The sequence below is a fragment of the Stylophora pistillata genome, chromosome 11 (assembly GCF_964205215.1).
Source record: "Stylophora pistillata chromosome 11, jaStyPist1.2, whole genome shotgun sequence".
Lineage (NCBI taxonomy): Eukaryota > Metazoa > Cnidaria > Anthozoa > Scleractinia > Pocilloporidae > Stylophora > Stylophora pistillata.
The window spans coordinates 29386764-29404545 of record NC_142529.1 but is presented as its reverse complement, the minus strand read 5'-3'; the positions used below and the strand labels follow the sequence as shown (position 1 = coordinate 29404545).

Genomic DNA, 17782 nt, shown 5'->3' with positions numbered 1-17782 from the left:
GTTTGTACATAGTCTATTGTGGACATTGTATCCGGTAATTTATGTTTTTTGTGTTGTGAATTTTTTCCCCGTTAATTTATGTTTTATATATTGATTAATGTCAATCATTGAACAATACTATTGATTTCTGTAACACAAAGCCCTCTGAGGCTCTCACTTTTAATCGAGTATTCATTAAAAAAATTGCTTGTTGTGTGCACTAAATAGCTATGTTACGGGAAAAACTGAAAGAAAGGCAATAGAAACACCAACCATCTCTTTTCAAGAGTATTTTTCGTGTTAGCTAACCACCAATGATCTTGAATACGGCAAGGCATAATTAAAGAAAGATATGCATGCATTTTAATTTCATGTTTAATCTTCTTTTAGTAATATAAAAGTACTGGATAAAACTTCAAAGAGTAGTTAAAAGAATTTTTTAAAGTCAACGTTTTTTTACTAACTTAAAGAAAGAGGATTGTTATTGACGCCATATTGCGAAACGAGTTGCATTGGTCGACGTTTATTCTCGAATTTGTCTTGGTATCAGAAAATTTTCCGTAATGCTTATGAATATGTAAAGATGGTTCCCTTGCTTGTGTATGTTAACAAACTTTAAGAATGCGTATGAAATGAAATTGACTATAACCGGTTGTTTTAGTTTCTTTATTTTTAGCTTACTGAGGCTAATGACAAGTCAGGCCTCAACTTTACACAAATGATATGGACATTTGATTGACACCCTGTCAATAAACTAGGTCAGCTTACGAGCAGGTCCTCGTTATTAGTATAGCGGCAGGTCGCTCCTCCGCCCACGTGTTGCTCAAGGCCTCAAACTTATTCACGAGCCAAGTAACTGGTACTGAAGCGTTAATAATGAGTGCCTGCCCGTAGGATGAGTAAAGAGGGATAGTTTGTCGCACAAAGAAAACAATATTAATGTTACAGGTGTTTTTATATGTTTGCCTCTTATTCCAATTTCATGCGAGGTGTACGTGACAAGTTAAAGCGACAAAAATAGGCTTTTTGACACAACAGACAATTTTCTCTCTGATGTTTTCAAACGAGTGAAAGATGATGAGAAAGTCTATGAAATGATCCTGGTAAAGAGAGACTATTTGTTCAGTGCTCGGTAAAAACTGAACAAATAGTCTCATTTTCTTGCTATTTCCTACGTGAGGCACCAAATAGGTTTCAGATAAAAAATCAGTTTTTGAAACTACAGAAAATTTCTCAATGCATTTTTAAATGAATAAACGCTGGTTAGGTGCTATTTATGTGACTAATTTTAAAGAAGTGGGGTTTCAGCGATCGTGGCTTGGTGTGAGCAGTTTAGGCAAATATTTCTCGTTGCAATCACAAATACACGAGAAGAAAAAGGAAACGGATAATGTCGACAACAAATCTCACTAGAGGTGGAACGTAGACGAAAACAATACAAGAACTCCTATGCTCCCTCTCTTTAGTGAGTGGGCTTCAACAACAGCATTTCTTGGAAATTCCCTTATTCTTGTTGCCGTACACAAGGGATCTTCCTTCCATCAGCGGTCCAAACTTTTGTATCATTGTTTGGAAATAACTCATTTGTCTGAGCGGCGAGACAAAAGCTACAAAACCGTGTTCATTAGAAAGTCAAATGAAATATTTTAAAATAAGCTGGCATCTGCGATAAAATTTCAATTTCAACAGTTTGATGCCGGCTTTCGGAGATTGTCACGAATCCAGTGTTCTCTTAGACTAAGTAAAATCGTCAGCTTTTATTTTTTATTATTTCCAGTTTACCGAAGGTTGATGATGATTCAGGTTTAACTTCATGCGAATCATGACAAGGACATTTGAAAAGCACCCTATCAAACAAAGAGAGATTGTTTGACGCACTTTCAAAAATGATACGATCGATGTCTCTATATTTGGCGTGCCTTTTATTACCATTTCATACCATTTGAGACACTTCACAAGTTCCGAAAAAGAGTAACTTTTTAGACACAATAGAAGACAGATGTCTCATAAACTTGGACAAAGTTTTGACAACTAATTCGTTCGTCAGTACCCGATATGATGCACGCGGTAATGTTACGGTCGAGGATGAAAGATGGCTAACAATTGCTAAAGGCGGAGCTTAGTGAAACTAAGGTTTTATAAACGATGATAAAAATAATAAAAATCTACAATGAAATAAATTGTTCATCGAGTCATTGATAGGTTTGACAACCCATCCCTTTATTTTCCATCTCGATCAATAATTTGTCAGTAAATTTCCTTTTACATGAAAGTTTACCTAACACGAAAGTATTTTCTTGGTCTTCTTGTGAACAAGACATTGGAAAAAAACAAATTGGATCTAGGGTCCGGTAAACTACCTTCGGTTCTTTATTATCAGGGATGATCACTATGAATTCGCTGGTTAAGTGAGGATAACCAACAGACAAAGGTAAAAGAAATGTAGAAAATGGTTTGCTTGCGTAATATTTTGCTTTTGTTTACAATTTCGGTTCAAGTACTTGTCAGATACGTAAAGAAGAGAGAAAAACTGTAAAGCGCAATTAACTACATGGATAAAATTAACACATTTTACAAAAAGTTCGCAGCTGGGACCAAAATTTGCATTTGAATAGTTTGGTGCGTTTCGGAGATTGTTAAAAATTCAATTTTTTCAAAGATCGATTAAAATCTTTAGTTTAAACTATTTATTACGCTTGGTGAGGCTTCAGGTAATGATACAAGTTTCAACCCCACAAATAAATATATGACAGGAACACTTAATTAACATCCTCTCAGTGGAGGTTCAGTGACAAATGTCTCCAAATTTGCCTTTCCGTGTTATTTCTTAACTGAGGTACCTCGCAGGTTCCAGGCATTTTTTGACACACAAGGAATTAAACACTGGTGAGGAATTTTGGTTTACGGTGGACTTTCTTTAGGAAGTAGGATTTCAGTGATCGTCGTTGTGTTGCTGTTAAGAAAAAATATTTCTCGTTGCAATCACAGATAACCTCACCCTAAGGAAAAGGAAACAGAGAATGAAATAGCAAAGGTAGAGAATGAAATAGCAAAAGTGGTTTGATAGCAAAACATCTTGTTACGGTTTTTTTTTTTAATTTTAGTCCAGGATGCAAAAGGAAGAGAAAAAGAAGCTGGAAACCTATTTAATAACAAATTTAATTCAAACATTTCAAAAGAAGTTCGCTACTGTGACCAAAATTTGAATTTGAAAAGTATAATGCATTCGGAAATTGTCACGAATCCAATTTTTTCCTAGACCAACTAAAATCGCTATCTTGAACTTTTATTTCCAGTTTTTCTTGTTTGAAAATGATTCAAGTCTTAACTTTATGCAAATGATATGGACACTTGGTTTGCACCTTTTCAAAGATATATGATGCAGGTGAAGAAGGATTGTTTGTCGACTTGTTGAAAAAAAAAATGACAACACAGATGTCTTTCCATTTTCTTCTTATTGCTTTTTCATACCTGAGGCACTTCATAGGTTCCAGAAAAAAAATCTTATAATACCTTTATACACTATAATCACTAAAAGTATTTACAAAAAAGATGACAAAATGCATTAAAATCGATGAAAAATACGTCAAAACGTTTAGTAAAAATCCAAGAAAAACTCATGGATACACACTTCGTTTAATGACTAATTCAAGATTATTTACAAAGAATATAATTGATAAAACTTGTATAAGAAAATTCAATAAAAATATAATATCATGTATAAAAAAAAAAAAGGCATTCAGCTTGAAAATTGCCCTAAAAAAATTAAAAAAAAAATTCATTAAAAAGACTCATTTTTTGGACACAAAAGACAACTATTCTGACGCATCATCAATGAGTAAACGCTGGTGAGGAAGTCTTAAAGTGAACATAATTACAGAAGCAATGATTCATTGATCGAGGCTGGGTGTGTACTGTTCAGACGAAATACCAACAACAAATTTCAGTGGAGGTGTAACACAAACGAAAACATTTGAAGAACTGCTATACTCCCCTTCTTCGGTTGGAACGCTTCAACAAGGATCAATTCCTTTCTCAACAGTCGCAAGTTTTCTCAATTTTATACGATAAAGCAACATTAAGCAGTATTGTTGTCTCCTCATCCGTCCAAGTGAAATATTCGTTATCCGTGCTACTATCTGAATTGGCTTTTCTCTTCAGTTCTAGACACCATTTTGCACTTGGTTAAAGAAACGTTGTGCGCATGAGGAGATGGTAAAACCACTGACGGGTGTCACAAACTTCATCCGGTTATCAGTTCCATCTTAACAGAAGGAAACTTTCGCACAATTCCGTGTGAACAGAATGTCCGGTCGAGTTTTTCAGCCGCTCGAAAACTCGTTCAGCACGGCGTGAACATAGCCTCATTTCTATGCAACCCTATTTCGATGGATGGACGACAAAGGCAATTCATTTCTTTCTCAGCAGTCCAAATTTTCCTTTCCATCACAGCATTTATTAGCAATTTTCTTATCCTTTTTGCCCTTCACTTAAAATCTTCCGTTCATCCGCCAACGAAACTCGTGTATCGTTATGCGGCAACAACAGATCTGTGAAAGAAACGACAGAAAGTTGTTTGTTCTCGTAATTTTTTGCTCTTCTTATTCTTTGCTCTAGTTTTTGTCGAATACGAAAGGGAGGTAAAAGAGCCACAACATGTTACTAATTACACGGTTGAATTAAAATATTTTAAATAAGTTTGCATGTGTGGCCATACATCAACTTCGTAATCGATGTCTGCATTCGAATTATCTGGACTGATCAACATGGGTTAAACATCCTTAGCTTGAATCTTCTTTTTATTCGATTGCTGAGGCTAATAATGATTCAAGCCTCAACTGTACACAAATGATATGGATATTTGATTGACACTCTATCAATGAAACCAAGCCAGCTTGCGAGCAGGTCCTCGGTTATTGGCACTATCATGGCACGTCGTTCCTTCGCCTACAAGTCGTGTTGCTAGAGGCCTCAAACTTATTCACGGGTCAAGTAACTCGTATTGAAGCGTTAATAATGAATGCCTGCATGTAGGCTAAGTTAAGTGGGATTTTTTGTTCCACAAAGAAAACAAAGATAATGTTACAGGTGTTTTTATATATTTGCTTATTATTCCTATTTCATACGGGGTGTACCTGACAAGTTAAAGCGACAATTTCTCTGACGATTTTAAAACGAGTGAACAGTTATGAGTAAATCTTTATATGATTATTATGTAGTATGTACGTCGTCGTTGTGTAGCTGTTTAGATTAAATATTTCTCGTTACAATCACAGATAACCGCAGTTCAAGAAAAAGGAAACGATTACAGAATAATGTCAACAACAAATTTCTCTGGAGTTAGATTACAGACCAATACACTTCAAGAACTACATTGCTCCCCCTCTCTGGTTAGTGGGCGCCGAAAAGAATCAGTATACGTACTTTTCGCAGCAGTTGGCATTCTCCTCTCCATCACAGCATTTCTTGGCAATTCTCTTATCCTCGTTGCCCTTCACAAAGAATCTTCCCTTCATCCGCCGTCCAAACTCTTGTATCGTTGTCTGGCAACAACTGATCTGTTGGTTGGTCTTGTTACCCAGCCTCTGACTACTATTCTTTTAATGTCTGTGGTTCACGAACAATGGAATCTCTGTCGATACGCAATTGACGCCGCCGCCATCACAGGCAATGCATTATGTGGAGTTTCGTTGATGACGATGACGGCCATAAGCGTGGACAGACTTCTCGCCCTGCTGTTGGGGCTAAGATACAGACAAATTGTAACTTTGAAGCGCACATGCATCATTGTAACTACCTTTTGGATTGTTTCCAGTGTCACTGCTTTATGCTACACATTAACTTATCGTTTAATCAGTTGGTCTGGCCATATAGTTGTACCGTCTTGCCTTGTTATTTCAGGCGTCTCGTATATAAAAATTTTTCGGGGTCTCAGTCATGATCAGGCTCAAGTACAAGATCATGTCCAACAACAGCCGAGCCAACCAAATGTACTGAACATGGCGCGATACAAAAAGGCAGTGTACAGTGCACTGTGGGTGCAGGTGGCATTAGTTGTTTGTTATGCACCATACTTTATAGTAGACATTGTAATCGCTTTCAGTAAAACATATTCATCACACTTAGTAATATTGAGGTGTTCAGCAGTTGGCTTAGTTTACTTTAACTCGACGGTAAACCCGTTCCTTTACTGCTGGAAGATAAGTGAAGTAAGACAAGCAGTGAAGCAGACAATCAGACAAGCCCTTTGCTGTCCATGGAGCTAGGTCATCCTCGACTTATATATAGTATTTCTAAAGCTGAAAGTGATTACACAATTATTGTATGAAAACGCCCGTCAAATATGTTATTAGATAGAAAGAAATAAAAAGCTCAAATAATACTGTTGTTCGAAGTTTGTACATAGTCTATTGTGGACATTTTATCCGTTAATTTATGTTTTTTGTGTTGTGAATATTTTCCCCGTTAATTTATGTTTTAGATATTGATTAATGTCAATCATTGAACAACACTATTGATTTCTGTAACGCAAAGCCCTGTGAGGCTCTCACTTTTAATCGAGTATTCATTAAAAAAAAGTTGCTTGTTGTGTGCACTAAATAGCTTTTTTACGGAAAAAACTGAAAGAAAGGCAATAGAAACACCAACCATCTCTTTCAAGAGTATTTTTCGTGTTAGCTAACCACCAATGATCTTGAATACGGCAAGGCATAATTAAAGAAAGATATGCATGCATTTTAATTTCATGTTTACTCTTCTTTTAGCAATATAAAAGTACTGGATAAAAAATTTAAAGAGTAGCTAAAAGAGTTTTTTAAAGTTAAGGTGTTTTTATTAACTTAAAGAAAGAGGCTTGTTATTGACGCCATATTGCGAAACGAGTTGCATTGGTCGACGTTTAGTCTCGAATTTGTCTTGTTATCAGAAAATTTTCCGTAATGCTTATAAATATGTAAAGATGGTTCCGTTGCTTGTGTATGTTAACAAACTTTAAGAATTCGTATGAAATAAAATTGACTATAACCGGTTGTTTTCGTTTCTTTATTTTTAACTGACTGAGGCTAAAGATAAGTCAGGCCTTAACTTTACACAAATGATATGGACATTTGATTGACACCCTGTCAATAAACTAGGTCAGCTTACAAGCAGGTCCTCGTTTTTAGTATAGCGGCAGGTCGCTCCTCCGCCCACGTGTTGCTCAAGGCCTCAAACTTATTCACGAGCCAAGTAACTGGTACTGAAGCGTTAATAATGAGTGCCTGCCCGTAGGATGAGTAAAGAGGGATAGTTTGTCGCACAGAGAAAACAATATTAATGTTACAGTTGTTTTTATATATTTGCCTCTTATTCCAACTTCATACGAGGTGTACGTGACAAGTTAAAGCGACAAAAATAGGCTTTTTGACACCACAGAAAATTTTCTCTGTGATGTTTTCAAAGGAGTAAAAGATGATGAGAAAGTCTATGAAATGACCCTTGTAAAGAGAGACTCTTTGTTGAGTGCTCGGTAAAAACTGAAGCAGTTGTCTATACAATTTCATTTTCTTGCTATTTCATACGTGAGGTACCAAATAGGTTTCAGAAAAAAGTCAGTTTTTGAAACAACAGAAAATTTCCCAAGGCATTTTTAAATGAATAAACGCTGGTTAGGTGGTCTTTATGTGACTAATTTTAAAGAAGTGGGGTTTCAGCGATCGTGGCTTGGTGTGAGCAGTTTAGACAAATATTTCTCGTTGCAGTCACAGATACACGAGAAGAAAAAGGAAACGGATAATGTCGACAACAAATCTCACTAGAGGTGGAACGTAGACGAAAACAATACAAGAACTCCTATGCTCCCTCTCTTTAGTGAGTGGGCTTCAACAACAGCATTTCTTGGAAATTCCCTTATTCTTGTTGCCGTACACAAGGGATCTTCCTTCCATCAGCGGTTCAAACGTTTGTATCATTGTTTGGAAATAACTGATCTGTCTGAGCGGCGAGACAAAAGCTACAAAACCGTGTTCATTAGAAAGTCAAATGAAATATTTTAAAATAAGCTGGCATCTGTGATAAAATTTCAATTTCAACGGTTTGATGCCGGCTTTCGGAGATTGTGACGAATCCAGTGTTCTCTTAGACTAAGTAAAATCGTCAGCTTTTATTTTTTATTATTTCCAGTTTACCGAAGGTTGATAATGATTCAAGTTTTAACTTCATGCAGATCATGAAAATTACATTTGAAAAGCACCCTATCAAGCAAAAGAGATTGTTTGCTGCACTTTCAAAAATGATACGATAGATGTCTCTATATTTGGCGTGCCTTTTATTATCATTTCATACCATTTGAGACACTTCACAAGTTCCGAAAAAGAGTAACTTTTTAGACACAATAGACAACTGATGTCTCATAGACTTTGACAAAGTTTTGACAACTAATTCGTTCGCCAGTACACTACATGAAGCACGCGGTAATTTTACGGTTGAGCTTGAAAGATGGCTAACAATAGCTTAAGGCGGAGCTTAGTGAAACTAAGGTTTTTATAAACGATGATAAATATAATAAAAATCTACAATGAAATAAATTATTCATCGAGTCAGTGATAGGTTTGACAACCGATCCCTTTATTTTCCATCTCGATCAATAAATTATCAGTAAATTTCCTTTTACATGAAAGTTTACCTAACACGAGAGTATTTTCTTGGTCCTCTTGTGAACAAGACATTGGAAGAAAACAAATTGGATCTAGGGTCCAGTAAACTACCATCGGTTCTTCCTTATCAGGGATGGTCAATATGAATTCGCTGGCTAAATGAGAATAGCCAACAGACAAAGGTAAAAAAAATGTAGAAAATGGTTTGCTTGCGTAATATTTTGCTTTTGTTTACAATTTTGGTTCAAGTACTTATCAGATACGTAAAGAAGAGAGAAAAACTGCAAAGCGCAATTAACTACATGGATAAAATTCAATCATTTTACAAAAAGTTCGCAGCTGGGACCAAAATTTGAATTTGAATAGTTTGGTGCGTTTCGCCGATTGTTAAAATTCAATTTTTTCAAAGATCGATTAAAATCACCAGTTTAAACTATTTATTACGCTTGGTGAGGCTGCAGGTAATGATGCAAGTTTCAACCCCACAAATAATTATATGAGAGGAACACTTAATTAGCATCCTCTCAGTGGAGGTTCAGTGACAAATGTCTCCAAATTTGCCTTTCAGTGTTATTTCTTAACTGAGGTACCTCGCAGGTTCCAGGCATTTTTTGACACACAAAGAATTAAACACTGGTGAGGAATTTTGGTTTACGGTGGACTTTCCTTAGGAAGTAGGATTTCAGTCATCGTCGTTGTGTTGCTGTTAAGATATTTTATTTCTTGTTGCAATCACAGGTAACCTCATCCTAAGAAAAAGGAAACAGAGAATGAAATAGCAAAGGTAGAGAATGAAACAGCAAAAGCGGTTTGATAGCAAAACATCTTGTTACGGTTTTTTTTTTTTAATTTTAGTCCGGGGGGCAAAAGGAAGAGAAAAAAAAGCTGGAAGCCTATTTAATAACAAATTTAATTCAAACATTTTAAAAGAAGTTGCTCCTGCGACCAAAATTTGAATTTGAATAGTATAATGCATTTGGAAATTCTCACGAATCCAATTTTTTCCTAGACCAACTAAAATCGTTATCTTGAACTTTTATTTCCAGTTTTTCTTCGTTGAAAATGATTCAAGTCATAACTTCATGCAAATGATATGGACACTTGGTTTGCACCTTTTCAAAGATATATGATGCAGGTGAAGAAGGATTGTTTGTCGACTTGTTGAAAAAAAATGACAACACAGATGTCTTCCCATTTTCTTCTTATTGCTTTTTCATACCTGAGAAACTTCATAGGTTCCAGAAAAAAAAACTTATAATACCTTTATACACTATAATCACTAAAAGTATTTACAAAAAAAATGACAAAATGCTTTAAAATCGATGAAATATACGTCAAAATGTTTAGTAAAAATCCAAGAAAAACTCATGGATACACACTTCGTTTAACGACTAATTCTTCTTTGGAAAGAATATAATTGAAAAAATTTGTATAAGAAAATTCAATAAAATTTTAATATCATGTATAAAACAAAAGGCATTCAGCTTGAAAATTGCCCTAAGAAAATTAAAAAAGAAATTAATTAAAAAGACTCATTTTTTGGACACAAAAGACAATTTTTCTGACGCATCATCAATGAGTAAACGCTTGTGAGGAAGTCTTAAAGTGAATATAATTACAGAAACAATGTTTCATTGATCGAGGCTGGATGTGTACTGTTCAGACGAAATACCAACCACAAATTTCACTGGAGGTGGAACAGAAACGAAAACATTTGAAGAACTGCTATACTCCCCTTCTTCGGTTGGAACGCTTCAACAAGAATCAATTCCTTTCTCAGCAGTCGCAGGTTTTCTCAATTTTATAAGATAAAGCAACATTAAGCAGTAGTGCTGTCTCCTCATCCGTCCAAGTGAAATATTCGTTATCCGTGCTACTATCTGAATTGGCTTTTCTCTTCAGTTCTAGAGGCCATTTTGCACTTGATTAAAGAAACGGTGTGCGCATGAGGAGATAATAAAACCACTGACGGGTGTCACAAACTTCATCCGGTTATCAGTTCCATCTTAACAGAAGGAAACTTTCGCACAATTCCGTGTGAACAGAATGTCCGGTCGAGTTTTTCAGCCGGTCAAAAACTCGTTTAGAACCGCGTGAACATAGCCTCATTTCTATGCAACCCTATTTCGATGGATGGACGACAAAGGCAATTCATTTCTTTCTCAGCAGTCCAAATTTTCCTTTCCATCACAGCATTTATTAGCAATTTTCTTATCCTTTTTGCCCTTCACTTAAAATCTTCCATTCATCCGCCAACGAAACTCGTGTATCGTTATGTGGCAACAACAGATCTGTGAAAGAAACGACAGAAAGTTGTTTGTTCTCGTAATTTTTTGCTCTTCTTATTCTTTGCTCTAGTTTTTGTTTGATACGAAAGGGGGGTAAAAGAGCCACAAAATGTTACTAATTACACGGTTGAATTAAAATATTTTAAATAAGTTTGCATGTGTGGCCATACATCAACTTCGTAATCGATGTCTGCATTCGAATTTTCTGGACTGATCAAAATGGGTTGAACATCCTTAGCTTGAATCTTCTTTTTAATCGATTGCTGAGGCTAATAATGATTCAAGCCTCAACTGTACAGAACTGATATGGACATTTGATTGACACTCTATCAATGAAACCAAGCCACCTTGGGAGCAGGTCCTCAGTTATTAGCACTATCATGGCACGTCGTTCCTTCGCCTACAAGTCGTGTTGCTAGAAGCCTCAAACTTATTCACGAGTCAAGTAACTCGTATTGAAGCGTTAATAATGAATGCCTGCAGGTAGGCTAAGTTAAGTGGGATTTTTTGTCCCACAAAGAAAACAAAGATAATGGTACAGGTGTTTTTATATATTTGCCTATTATTCCTATTTCATACGGGGTGTACCTGACAAGTTAAAGCGACAATTTCCCTGACGATTTTAAAACGAGTGAACAGTTATGAGTAAGCCTTTATATGATTATTATGTAGGATGTACGTCGTCGTTGTGTAGCTGTTTAGATGAAATATTTTTCGTTACAATCCCAGATAACCGCAGTTCAAGAAAAAGGAAACGATCACAGAATAATGTCAACAACAAATTTCACTGGAGTTAGATTACAGACCAAGACATTTAAAGAACTATATTGCTCCCCCTCTCTGGTTAGTGGGCTCCAAAAAGAATCAGTATACGTACTTTTCGCAGCAGCTGGCATTCTCCCGTCTCCATCACAGCATTTCTTGGCAATTCTCTTATCCTCGTTGCCCTTCACAAAGAATCTTCCCTTCATCCGCCGTCCAAACTCTTGTATCGTTGTCTGGCAATAACTGATCTGTTGGTTGGTCTTGTTGCCCAGCCTCTGAATACTATTCATAATATGTCTGTGGTTCACGAACAATGGAGTCTCTGTCGATACGCAATTGCCGCCAACGGCCTCAAAGGCCATGCATTATGTAGAGTTTCGTTGATGACGATGACGGCCATAAGCGTGGACAGACTTCTCGCCCTGCTGTTGGGGATGAGATACAGACAAATTGTAACTTTGAAGCGCACATGCATCGTTGTAACTACCTTTTGGATTGTATCTAGTGTCACTGCTTTATGCTACATATTAGATTACCGTATAATCCGTTGGTCTACCCATATAGTTGTACCATCTTGCCTTGTTATTTCAGTAGCCTCGTATATAAAAATTTTTCGGGGTCTCAGTCATCATCAGGCTCAAGTACAAGATCATGTCCAACAACAACCGAGCCAACCAAATGTACTGAACATGGCGCGATACAAAAAGGCAGTGTACAGTGCACTGTGGGTGCAGTTAGCATTAGTTGTTTGTTATGCACCATATTTTATAGGACACATTGTAATCGCTTGCAGTAAAACATATTCATCACACTTAGTAATATTGAGGTCTGCAGCAGTTATCTTAATTTCCTTTAACTCGACGGTAAACCCGTTCCTTTACTACTGGAAGATAAGTGAAGTAAGACAAGCAGTGAAGCAGACAATCAGACAAGCACTTTGCTGTCCATGGAGTTAGGTCATCCTCGACTTATATATAGTATTTCTAAAGCTGAAAGTGATTACACAATTATTGTATGAAAACGCCCGTCAAATATGTTATTAGATAGAAAGAAATAAAAAGCTTAAATAATATTGTTGTTCGAAGTTTGTACATAGTCTGTTGTGGACATTTTATCCGTTAATTTATGTTTTTTTTGTTGTGAATATTTTCCCCGTTAATTTATGTTTTATATATTGATTAATGTCAATCACCGAACAATACTATTGATTTCTGTAACGCAAAGCCCTGTAAGGCTCTCACCTTTAATCGAGTATTCATTAAAAAAAATTGCTTGTTGTGTGCACTTAATAGCTATTTTACGGAAAAAACTGAAAGAAAGGTAATAGAAACACCAACCATCTCTTTTCAAAAGTATTTTTCGTGTTAGCTAACCACCAATGATCTTGAATACGGCAAGGCATAATTAAAGAAAGATATGCATGCATTTTAATTTCATGTTTAATCTTCTTTTAGCAATATAAAAGTACTGGATAAAACTTGAAAGGGTAGTTAAAAGAGTTTTTTAAAGTCAACGTTTTTTTACTAACTTAAATAGAGAGTCTTGTTATTGACTTCATATTGCGAATCGAGTTGCATTGATCGACGTTTAGTCTCGAATTTGTCTTGTTATCAGAAAATTTTCCGTAATGCTTATGAATATGTAGAGATGGTTCCCTTGCTTGTGTATGTTAACAAACTTTAAGAATTCGTATGAAATAAAATTAACTATAACCGGTTGTTTTAGTTTCTTTATTTTTAGCTTGCTCAGGCTGATGACAAGTCAGGCCTCAACTTTACGCAAATTACAGGGACATTTGATTAACACCCTGTCGATAAAACTAGGCCAGCTTACGAGCTCGTCCTCGTTATTAGCATAGCGGCACGTCGCTGTACGTGACAAGTTAAAGCGACAAAAATAGGCTTTTTGACACAACAGACAATTTTCTCTGTGATGTTTTCAAACGAGTAAAAGATGATGAGAAAGTCTATCTGATTATTATGTAGGAACTGAGTAAGGTTTTAGTGATCGTTGTTGTGTTGCTGTTTAGACGAAATATTTCTCGTTGCAGTCACGGATAACCTACTCCAAGAAATAGGAAACGAAAACAGAATGAAGTCGACAACAAATACCAATAGAGGTGGAACCGGCTGACCAAAACATTTTAAGAACTACATCTCAGTTCCTCCCTGGTTGGTGTACTTCGACAATAATTTAAAAATCCTCTCCTAACAATCTACAGTACTGATCTCCATAATAGCATTTCTTGGCGATTCTGTTATCTTCGTTGCCCTTCGCAAAGAATCTTCCCTTCATCCGATGTCGAAACTCTTGTGTCGTTGTCTGGCAACAACTGAACTGTTGGTTGGTCTTGTTAGCCAGCCTCTCTATGCTACTTTTTGGATCATGATGTTTGTGGTTCAGGAACATTAGAGTAGTTACAGAGAGTTCTTGACATATTTTTATGTTATGTTAAACAATTTCTACCTTTGTTTGCTTTTTTAGGGAAATTGCTAGATGTTGACGCTTCATTGCTCAACGTGCTGCTTAGTTTTTATCCTCGTCATCTTGAGGTAAATTAGATTCAATCCTCGTGAGGCGCTTTAACAATTTGTACATATATATCCATTGATTTCCAGCCGCAATTGATAAATTATTTTGTTCCCTTCAGGTTTAAGGAGTAACCGTCGTGATCAGAGGAGAGTTTAGAGCATTGCGCCATTAAAAATATTACAAACGACGATCATTTTGAATATTCTGAAGAAAGTAAGAGAACCAATTTCGTAAAATTGAAAAAACATGGTTTAGTAGCTTAACATCCTGTCACGGTTTTTATTTGAGATTCTAGTCCAGGGATACAAAAACAAGAAAAATAGCCTCCAAAACTTTGTTCATTGCAAATTTAACTCAAATATTTTGAAATAAGTTGGCATCTGTGACAAAAATTAGAATTTCAATCATTTGATGCATTCGGAGATTGTCAGGAATTTGTTTCCTTACACGATCTCTTGCTTAGGCCAAATAAAGTCGCTAGCTTGAACTTTTTATTTTCAGTTTGCTGAGGCTGATTATGTGTCAAGTCTGAACTTTATACAGATCTTTAGTTTAGTATTGAATACAATAAAGGAAGAACATCTCCACTTAATAATCGGCCCTTAAATGACAATGTATCTTATGTACTACTTAATTCATCTTTTATAAAGGGTGGCAAGAAAGAGTTCCATTATCGCATTGTCAAACAGAAACATTGCCGATGTCTTTGTTTTGCCAACAATATTACCTTTAAGTACTAATTTTTTTAAAACTAATCTCTACTAATTGAGAGAGAAAAACTGGTTTCGGCCCACTCGTAACTGTTTAGAGGTTCAGTTGCAGTTGCTGTTCGGAATAATCAAGGAGAATTGAAAGGGGAAATTGAAAATTTCCCCTTTAAACTCCTAAACCGTATCAGAGAATTGCATAAATTTTGCATCTCTTAAGCAATAGTCACTCGTTTGGTTTGTCCATCAGCTGGTTCCCCGTCGATCAATATAATAACAGATTTAAAGCAAAGTTTTACAGTGGAGCTTGAAAGATTGGTTAGAGTTGGTTAGAGGCAGAGCAGTGCGCAACTTAATGTTCACAAGTGATGCTAAAAAAACTAGAATGAAAAGAATTGTTCATCGAGTCTTGACAGGTTTTGACCACCCATCCCTTCATTTCCATCTCCATCAATAGATTATCATGTTTACTTCAATATTGGGTAACAACTTTCATTGCGAAAAGAGAATTTTCAATCGTTCAAGAGAATCGCAACAGGAAGACTTCAATCACTTACTACATAAAAGAAAACCTTCTTCATACCAAAATATTCGCTTGAAACTATCCAGATGAAATGATCCAGGTAAAGAGAGACTCTTTTTTCAGTGCTCTGTAAAAACTAAAGCAGGTGTCTAAACATTTTCATTTTCTTGCTATTTCATACGTGAGGCACCAAATAGGTTTCAGATAAAAAATCAGTTTTTGAAACAACAGAAAATTTCTCAAGGCATTTTTAAATGAATAAACGCTGGTTAGGTGGTATTTATGTGACTAATTTTAAAGAAGTGGGGTTTCAGCGATCGTGGTTTCGTGTGAGCAGTTTAGACAGATATTTCTCGTTGCAACGTAGACGAAAACAATACAAGAACTCCTATGCTCCCTCTCTTTAGTGAGTGGGCTTCAACAACAGCATTTCTTGGAAATTCCCTTATTCTTGTTGCCGTACACAAGGGATCTTCCTTCCATCAGCGCTTCAAACTTTTGTATCATTGTTTGGAAATAACTGATCTGTCTGAGCGGCGAGACAAAAGCTGCAAAACTGTGTTCATTAGAAAGTCAAATGAAATATTTTAAAATAAGCTGGCATCTGTGATAAAATTACAATTTCAACGGTTTGTTGCCGGCTTTCGGAGATTGTCACGAATCCAGTGTTCTCTTAGACTAAGTAAAATCGTCAGCTTTTATTTTTTATTATTTCCAGTTTACCGAAGGTTGATAATGAATCAAGTTTGAACTTCATGCAGATCATGATAAGGACATTTGAAAAGCACCCTATCAAAGAAAGAGAGATTGTTTGCCGCACTTTCAAAAATGATATCAGGATGAATGCCGCACTTTCAAAAATGATATCAGGATGAATATTTAAGAGATACTACATGAGCCAAATTTCCCAAAAATGAAAGCAACGTAATCGAAAACGGTACTAATAAAGAAAAAACGTTACAGACGCGTTATTGAAAATCCAAACCATGAAATTGACCATTAAAAGCGATAATCAAATCAGAAGGTAACTGATCTATACACTAAATAAACTGTTACATTCTACGTTGACTAAATTATTAGAAAAGAACTCGGCTACCACTCAGATTTATAAAGGCTGATAGTTTCGAAAGAAACTGTTTGGGGCTGCGTCGGTGGGAGAAACGAAATAATTTGGATATATCAACAAAGTTGAAATGGTAAATTAGCCACCGTCATCAGATTTAGAAATAGTAAATTAGCCACCGTAGTCAGATTTAGAAAGTCAAATTAGCTTGCAACGGAAAAGCATGCTGATAAAAAGCGAAGTTCCACTTACAATTGTAGGAATTACAAAAGCGTCCTTTACCAACTTGTAGATAACGAGTGCTTCACCGCTTTTGTTGAAGACGGGTCCTCCACCAAATATATTGGGGGCAGGTTTCATTTGTTAATTATAACATAACCAAAGTAAAGCGCGCGCTCTGATTGGTCAATTTAGCGTCCCCCATTTGCCCATGGGTGTACGCTGCTGACGTGAACAAATGCAAAGACTATTTTTCCGCGCACGCTTGTTTTTTCTGGTCGCGTAAGATTTGTTAAATAAAAGGGAACTCTTTAGCTACAATGTATCAATGTTATGTTATAAAACAAATGGTAAACACCACACCGTACACTATTGAGTTATGGATGCACTTGGGAGGTTTGTTAAGCACTCAAGAAGCTAGAGTCGCTCGAGGCGATAGCCGAGAGCGACTCTTACACTTCTTTCGTGCTTAGCAACCTCCCGCGCGCATCCATAACTCAATAGTGTATGTTGTGGTGTTTACCATTTGTTAATTGGATTCCAACTGGTTTGGAAGAAAGAAGAATATTTAATCTGTAAGGTGAAGAAATTCAGAGAGGAAATCCTTCCTTTCAGTGACCATCTTGAGGATTGCGTAACTGGACTAAAACTCGCGTGTAATTTCGAGTTAGACACATGAGATACAGTATCATAAAATCTCAACGAATTCAATGAGAGCTGAATTAGCAATGACTGAAGTAGACTTTCAAAATGAGCAAAGGTTTTGGTATTCAACTGCCATAAGGGTTACTGAAGAATCTGAATCCCCGCTGTACCTGTTTTTATACGTTTAGAAAGGACTTTGCGCCAAAACCTTCTATTTTCTGTTTTTTTGACCTAGTAGGGCTACAAAGTGGACGAATGAGATTCCATGGTACTTGAGAAATAATTACATTGTTATTTCTCTAGAAAGTAAACTTGAAGAGGGAGTAAAGTTCTCGTACGCAGATCAAATATTACTTTCTTTTCTTTCTTTGTAAGCCCAATAAAGTGCACCATTGAAGCCAATCAGTACATCTTTAGATTAGAAAATA

General features: G+C 36.1%; 1 protein-coding gene, 1 long non-coding RNA gene and 1 pseudogene across 3 annotated transcripts; all 3 read left to right on the top strand.

Annotated features, from left to right (window-relative positions):
- The first annotated feature begins 3729 nt into the window (after positions 1-3729).
- Positions 3730-6359, top strand: LOC148721093 (melanocyte-stimulating hormone receptor-like). The gene is made up of 2 exons (XM_088739723.1): positions 3730-5171; positions 5256-6359. The coding sequence occupies exon 2, from the start codon at positions 5295-5297 to the stop codon at positions 6243-6245; it is 951 nt and encodes a 316-aa protein (XP_088595849.1). The 5' UTR covers positions 3730-5171; positions 5256-5294; the 3' UTR covers positions 6246-6359.
- Positions 6360-10136: 3777 nt separating this feature from the next.
- LOC148721092 (melanocyte-stimulating hormone receptor-like) lies at positions 10137-13470 on the top strand (annotated as a pseudogene). Its single transcript, XR_015993441.1, has 2 exons — positions 10137-11383; positions 11630-13470. The product of XR_015993441.1 is annotated as a melanocyte-stimulating hormone receptor-like (transcript).
- Positions 13471-13558: 88 nt separating this feature from the next.
- On the top strand, positions 13559-14792 carry LOC148721091 (uncharacterized). The gene is made up of 2 exons (XR_015993442.1): positions 13559-13836; positions 14150-14792. It is a non-coding gene; the product is annotated as an uncharacterized LOC148721091 (long non-coding RNA).
- Positions 14793-17782: the final 2990 nt, after the last annotated feature.